At 39.2% G+C, this 7,823-nt stretch overlaps 1 protein-coding gene across 7 annotated transcripts; it reads left to right on the top strand.

Annotated features, from left to right (window-relative positions):
- Positions 1-112: 112 nt before the first annotated feature.
- Positions 113-6,663, top strand: mettl23 (methyltransferase 23, arginine). 7 transcript variants are annotated; one of them, XM_058989952.1, is made up of 5 exons: positions 113-282; positions 1,471-1,575; positions 3,640-3,877; positions 4,346-4,430; positions 5,419-6,663. In XM_058989952.1, the coding sequence occupies exons 1-5, from the start codon at positions 268-270 to the stop codon at positions 5,621-5,623; spliced, it is 648 nt and encodes a 215-aa protein (XP_058845935.1). In that variant the 5' UTR covers positions 113-267; the 3' UTR covers positions 5,624-6,663. The 7 variants fall into 7 exon arrangements, with proteins under 7 accessions (XP_058845935.1, XP_058845938.1, XP_058845933.1 ...); XM_058989955.1 differs by lacking the exon at positions 113-282 and adding an exon at positions 608-729; XM_058989950.1 differs by lacking the exon at positions 113-282 and adding an exon at positions 741-907.
- Positions 6,664-7,823: the final 1,160 nt, after the last annotated feature.

Genomic DNA, 7,823 nt, shown 5'->3' with positions numbered 1-7,823 from the left:
TTTATGTATCAATATAAAACAAGCGTATGTAAATCATGATAAATTACGTGTGAACTAATTTATCAGCATGATAAATACACTTAATTTAATTTTATTCGTGTCTGCAGTTCATCACGAATTACATATGAACAGTCACTTATTTTAAAGTGTTACCATTTATTTAATACAATAATAATGTAATATATTTAAACAGCACCTTTCATAGTGGTCCACCATCACAAAGCTAGGCTGTCCAATAGGACATTGATTTAACATCTCATCTGCAGGATGGAGCACAAGGAGGTTAAGTGACTTGCTCACTGGACTTTAGCTACTGCCTATACAGCGTTGATAAGGCTGTTCACCCTTCTTTGCATAAAGATAACATGTCGTTCCCCTCCACTAACAAGGGGCAGCAGTAGTTTTAGTAGCTATTTGAATTACGATTTGCAGGCATGATCTCTACATCATCTCTTTGGTTCCCAGCTATTCAGAGCTGCGCTGGGCTGTGCATGATCTGCGCAGATTTCAGCGGGTGCGGCTTACTCACGCAGCAGCCCTCGAAGAACGCGCATCTGTGCAGAACTGCGTAAATCTGCGTTATAAGAACACGACCTATATGCCTGCAGCTTTCCTCGTCAATGACGGCGGTGGTAGTTTAGCCTGAAGCCTCACCTTCCAGACTCGTGATTGGTCCGCTAGGGCATCTGTTGCCAATTCTGCGATTTGGATTGGCCCGCTCAGCTGTGGGTGAGGTTACCTCTAGTTAGGTTAGAGTGTGTCGATGAAGAGGACAATGTGCGAACAGGACTGTCGAGCCGGCGGCGGCAATTTGAAGCATTTTAACTTCAAGGCGGAAGACCAGAGCAGGAGCGAAGGAGCGCGTACATTGCGCGTTTCCATTCCCGAGGTGGTTCTGCAGGAAGCTGTAATAGTTTCGATTTGAAACCTGACCCAAGATTGTGAATGGTCGGCTAAATAAATTACAACTCGCTGTGCTAATCTTAGATTTCAAAACCAAACGTTTTGCCTGCAGTCGTATATATCAGATACAATCACACGATTTGCGATGACCGTGCAACACAATTCATATATTTAAACAGTGTTGTATTTCCATTTAACTGAAAAACAGTATAATATTAGCCACGAAACAGGTGGACAAATTTACTCAACCAAATTACCTTAACAACAAATAAGAGAGCCCCTTGTGGCGGAATTGGGTTATTATGTATTCGATATGAATTACAGTGTTTTCGTTTTTCACACTGTGTTTGCCTGTAAAATGGTATATATTGTTGCAACGCTAAAATCAGAACTCTGAAATATAACATTTGTTCTATGTCTTGATTTACCGCATGTTGTGTGCAAATGGAGAAGCAATAACATTTTATAGATGATATGTATTTTTGTAGAAGTCTTGAATTCTAACATGGATTCGATTGTCATATCGTGGTAGGGTTTAACCACGCATTGTGTTTTTGTTGGTTGCAGGTGCTTGAACCCCAGTATGGAATGTACGTGTGGCCTTGTGCTGTGGTGCTTGCCCAGTACGTGTGGCACCACAAGGAGGCGCTACAACAGAAGTCTGTGCTGGAGGTATTTTAAAGACTTCCTTTTCCAGTGTGTTTAAATGTGAAATTGCATATGCTGTTTACTACATATATACAGTCACGTGCAACTGTATTAGAACCCATCAAGATTTGACATGTATATCCTTATATTATTATAATTATATTTCCGCTCAGTAATCTGTAATATAAAAACAACAGGCACTCGTGAAAACGTTCAACCACTTTGTGCTTTAATTGGGCATCTTAAACAACTTCTAAAAAGTTATGTGTTCATTTTTTCTTACTATTTTAAATGAATAGCTTGTGGGGCCTATTAAAGTCATCAGTTAAAAGAATCATTAATTTGCCTATTTTTACATTTTTCCAAGGTCTTCAGTTACAGTGGTTTGATTTCACATGCACAACAAATCAAAACTACAGAAGCAATGGGGTGTTCTAATGCATGTGCACACTGCTGTAGGTATGCAAAACATTCCAGACAGACAGATGGTTGGACAGATGGACACACAGCCTCCACATACGCCCAGATTATTATTAGACTGAATAACTTGTGTTAAAGAAGGCGCTTTCTTCACAATTGGACAAGGAGTACTCTGAATGTATGGAAATGTGTGACATACAGCATATCCCCATTGCCTAGGATATGCATCCTCACTGCAGGATAAGACAGGGTCTCCTTTTACTTATATTTCTCTGTATCATGACATCCCTGCAAATATCCTTAGAAGATTATTGACTGTTAAATGTGTTTAGAATAATTAGACGTATACGTGTTGTCCGACACGCTTTTCAAAATACAGTATAATCTCTCAATTATGACCACCAAAAGGACTGAGTAAGCTGGTCATAGTCAAAGGAGCTGTTCACACTGAAAGGAGGCTGACAGAGAGAGAGCTAGCGAGACCCTTACTGCTGACCTGAACACCACCCTGCCTGACATTCAGTCCTGGGCCTCTCTCAAGCAGAGACTTGACAATTGCACCAGATTGTCTGTTTTGTGAGAGTCCAATCTGAACCCAGCTGGAAGGCATTCAAAGCTAGCGAGTGAGCCCTTGGCTCATTGAGGCCCTTGCATTGCCAGATGCCAAGACCGTTTTCGAGTCAAACTATGAAATGTGTATCAGCTTTCTAATATTTCAGTTGCAGTTTTGTCATTAAGTGCGCACTGATATCATGTGTAAAACCTCAAGACATTTGGTAGTTGCCTTGTTTTTAAGGATTTGAAAGGAACCCTTCCTCATCATTTGAACAGCATGATCTTTGTGTGCGTTTGCTGTGGGAATATCCTGCCTGGAATTCCTTTCATTTAAATCCATGTAAAAGCTTTTGCACCAGAGATTTGAATATTTTCCATAGCACTATTTGCATTGGTATAGTAGGAGTGTGTATCTGGGTTCACAACAACAATGTTTTATCGGTTAAAGAAACCCCAAATACATGGCTTTTGGCTTGGAGGCAATGCTAAGCTAAAGCCCGTAGTTTTTTACATTTTTTTTTTTTTAACCAGTAAATTATTTTGTAGATATGTGAGTTGCAGGGTTTCCTTTAATTTATTTGAATATTGTTTTACCCCTTCACACCACTGTTGTTATAGTTCAAACGTAAACAAGTACAACTGCTGAAATATTTTAAAGCTTAAAGATATGCCACTATGAAACATTTATTGTGTACAACAGTATAATCCAGTAATGGGATTATATTGTTTATATGCAAATGAGCTACCTGTAAAAACATGCAATTCTTAATCATCAATATATAACAAAAAGATTAATGTAATTTTCATTACTAGTATACATATTAATAAACCGGACACATACATGCAAATAATTGTTTACATTTCAGAGAAAAGGATTCAGCATGCTCACATTCATTGAGAAATTTATTTTTCATAGTTTAAGTTCTCTGAACTGTACTTGAACAGAACCGCCTTGACAGTGCAGTTTGCATTCTTCAGTGTTATCTGTAGGAACATCAATAGAAGCACAAGGGTTTGAGTGTATAGTCTGCTTCAGTAGGCTCTTTTCCAGTGATGACCGTGTTTCAGTTTGAAGACGGTTCCACGTCTCTTGGCATTGCTGTGCTGTTTCAGATCGGTGCAGGGGTGAGCCTGCCTGGCGTGGTGGCAGGGAGGTGTGGGGCGAGGGTGATTTTGTCAGACAGTGCAGAGCTGCCCGCGTGTCTGGAGAACTGCAGACGGAGCTGTGAGGTGAACGGTCTGCGGGATGTCTCTGTTGTGGGTCTAACCTGGGGACAGGTATCTCCAGACCTGCTCATCCTCCCAGCGCTGGACATCATCCTGGGATCAGACGTCTTCTATGAACCTGAAGGTCAGTGCAGCAATGGGTCTGGAGATAGGGCTGTGTAGGTACTTGGGTTTTCCAAGTAATTCCCTTTAACATCAATGAACTTCCATCTCAATTCAGGCCCAATAAACTTTCCCTTGAAGAATATTTTCAATGATTGGCTCTGGAATCACAGAAAGTGGAAGTTAGTCAGATACAAGCGCTGAATACGAGTCACTGAAAAATGCTGAATTATTGGACACTGCCAGAGTTGGGTTTTATTAAAGCGTTAGAAAATCAACAGAATATGTATTTTATGTTAAACAGATGAAAGGAGAGTAAGACAAATAATGTGGTTTTATTAGATTAGTTTATCACTGCTTGGTATTTAATAATGTGTAGATTGCTAATGATGGGGAAAAAGCATGGATTTGTGTTTTGCGATGAACGTGTTTTTAACAGGTTTCTTTATGTTTTAATTAAAACCTGCTGACTTAAACAAGTTTGTTGCAGACTTTGAAGATGTGCTGGTGACTGTTTTCTTCCTCCTAAGAAGAAACCCTCAAGCTCAGTTCTGGACAACCTATCAGGAAAGAAGGTACATGTTTCAGGATAACTGTAGGTGGACTATATATAAAAAATCAACCATGGTGTTTATTGAGCATGCTAAGAAAGAACACCAATAACTTGATGGTTATTTTTTACTGGCCAATTGTATGATGGCAAAGGCAGACATGGATTTTTGCAGAAGAAACATATTCTTTTATATATTATATTTGGGAAAAACTACCACTTCCTAATTTGCTGTGGTCTGGGGAGTGTTTCTAGTTACAGTAGCTGTTATTCTAAGCACTAAAATGTGCTGTTTTAATACTCATGTGGCCAGGTTTAGTGTGAACTCATGGTAAGAGTCTCCTGCACTGCGTGTCTCCATGTACACTCAGTGCTTTTAAAAGGGTTTGATGGTATTTTGTGTTCTTTTTAGTGCCGATTGGTCCATCGAGGCCTTGCTGCACAAGTGGAGCTTGCAGTGCCTTCACATTCCTTTGGAGTCTTTCCAGGCTAACAAGGAGTGCTTAGCAGGATCTAATTTGCCGGGAAGTCACACTGTGCACATGATAGTCATAACCATGAGGAAGCAATCTGGGGACACATAGCCGGAGCCTGGGGGAAAACACAGGCAATCTGCTATTGAAGACCAGCGGCCCATACAGGGGTTGAAAACAATAATAAAATGCCATACCACTGTCATTGGCAGCCAGGCCTAACTGATTCAACGTGACTGTGAGTTTGCAAGATGTTCAAATTGTTCTGGGGAGAAACATTAGTACTTTGTGCTCCTGCCTGCCAACCCTCTCTAGTATTAAAGTCTGTCAGATCTGCTGTCTTGCAACATGATCAAGTGTGTTTTCTCGATTACACAATACATGTAATTTGCGTAACAAATTTGAGACCATTTACAATAAGAGCATGTACTTACAGGGTTATACCACAAGCATAAATATATCTAGATGCATCTTTGTTGTTATTTATTTATTTTTAATTAATCATTAACAGATGCTTTTATCCAACTTGGCAACTTACAGACCAGGGGGAGACCTTCCAATAGGACCTCGGTTTTCCGTCTCATCCCAAGGACGGAGCACAAGGAGGGTAAGTGACTTGCTCAGAGTCACACACAGCGAGTCAGTGGCTGAGCTGGAATTGAACCGACAACCTTCTGGTAACAAGCCCCTTTCTTTAACCACTGGACCACCAAGCTTCCTTGTTTACAGTCCAATCCAGTGGTAGACATATGCCTACTTAAAGCAACACGGATAAAACCTTTATGCCAGCAGAAAGCGCCTGAATCCCACGTGCAGGTACAATATGATCTGCCCGTGTCTGACTTATCCAAACAGCCTGTAGTCCCTTCATTAACACGGAACGGCAGGAGACCGGCCGAATGAAAACAAATGATTTAAATCAGTGGATATTGCTAAAATGAAGTTTCCTTAAGGACAATGAAAACAAAAATACAGTAAAGAAAACACAATATGATGTCACAATGATTTTTAGCAGCAACACAAAATGCGAAGTGACCTGTTGAAAATATACCTCCTGCTCAATTAAATGAACACAAAAATTGAAGGTTCAGACTATGAGCCGCCTTCACGAGGATCAAACCTTCAGAGTGTGTGAAGGGAGTTTTCAGTGTCAACTTACATAGAATTGAATGGATGCCGAAAACCCTGCTGCAAACACCACTGCTTCTGCTGGACTACCGAACAGGACAGCAGTCTGCGATTCTCTGCAGCACATTTAATGGGGGGCGTTCTCAAGTTTTTGTGAACCAGGAGCCACCTAACGCCAGCAGTACTTCAAACCTCGAGAAACGAAAAAAATCCAATTGAGGTGGTTGAATGAATCGTGAAATCTGTGATAACCGTGAAAAAAATATAAAGTACTCACTATGTTTATACTTTAAAGTTGTAACAACTTTTTTTTTTTTTTTTAGCTGACAGACCAGTGGTCACATATACTGATTTAGATTAATGTAAATCTTCAGCAAAATTAATGTGCTGTTTTTATGTTAAATAAAAATGCTAATTTAAAATATACATGCAAAGTTTCATTATGGGATTTTGACACCAATGAAAACTACAATGTGAATATTCCCAAAATATAGCAACGATAAGGCTAATCTTGAAAGTTTGAGGTATCATATTTTGACCTGTCTAGCCACATGGCTGTTTGGAGGGCACAATTGCAAGGTTTTGGTAACAGTATTAACAGAGCCTGACCTTCAATTCAAAGGAAACTCCTTAAAGCAGTGTATGTGGGAAGTATTGTTAGGATTTCAAAATTTCGGGGGGTCTTATTGGCACCTACGCTTTAGACAAGCATATTTTAGAACAAAATTACCTAGACTGAGATACCCTGAGCAGCTTTTCCCTTATTATTTTCTGACTTACAAATTATATATATATATATATATATATATATATATATATATATATATATATATATAAAACTTATTTTGGTAAGTTAGCAATAAGGCACTTTCCCTGTGTTCTATGTGCCTATCATAGATGTAACATAGGCTAGATCTGTCAGTGCTATTTATTGATCTGCCATTTTGGCAATCAAATATATAGGCAATGCAGTCTAATATTATTTATTTCTTAGCAGCCGCCCTTGTCCAGGGCGACTTCCAGTCGTAAACAAAAATACATTTCAAGAATCACAGTACAAGTAATAATACAATTGAGCAAGATAAATACAATGAATATATAGTACTGTGCTTAATACCAGTACTATAAACACTCTTCCTGACCTTCTCTGCATTATATGTCACTGCCAGGCAACCCCTGAACTCACAGTTGAGGCATCTTACAGACTTATTACAAAAAAGTAATTTGAAACTTCACTAAAAGATAGGAAAGCAGTTAATTTGAAATTACTCACTGTAGGTTCTGAAGATATAAGCAAAACACATATATTACACGTTCATAAACCTTTTTATCAACAGGTTTTGATACTGAACTTGTGAAGAACATCCTGACCATGTTTTCATCACAATTGTTTAAGTGGCTTTCTAGCAATGTATAAATGCCATACTTCAGAAGACAGGCACCTCCATATATGCCAACATTCTGCCACTGCCAAATGCTAACCAAGTTTCATCAAAATTAGATGTGACATTAGATACATATCTCAGTGGTGGGGGGGAGAATAACACACCTCATTACATTGCCAGTCAACTTGTCTTCAAGAGGTATAGATCTGTTTTTTGCCATTTTTGTATACATACCCGCCTACTGTATCTCCATCACTGGAGATAATAGTTGGTGCCCATGGAGCATTTTCACAGCTGTGCATTGTAGTATGAACAATGGATATAGTAAATCACCCTGGGATCATTAGGAAGTTAATTTTTGGGACCCTGCAACTTCAGTGCAATATGGTTGCAACACTACCAACAAACTTGCTGCATCCACTTAAAATTTTC

Source organism: Acipenser ruthenus, chromosome 17 (genome assembly GCF_902713425.1).
Source record: "Acipenser ruthenus chromosome 17, fAciRut3.2 maternal haplotype, whole genome shotgun sequence".
NCBI lineage: Eukaryota > Metazoa > Chordata > Actinopteri > Acipenseriformes > Acipenseridae > Acipenser > Acipenser ruthenus.
Note: the sequence above shows the minus strand (reverse complement) of the source record. Positions and strands in the feature narration are given on the sequence as shown.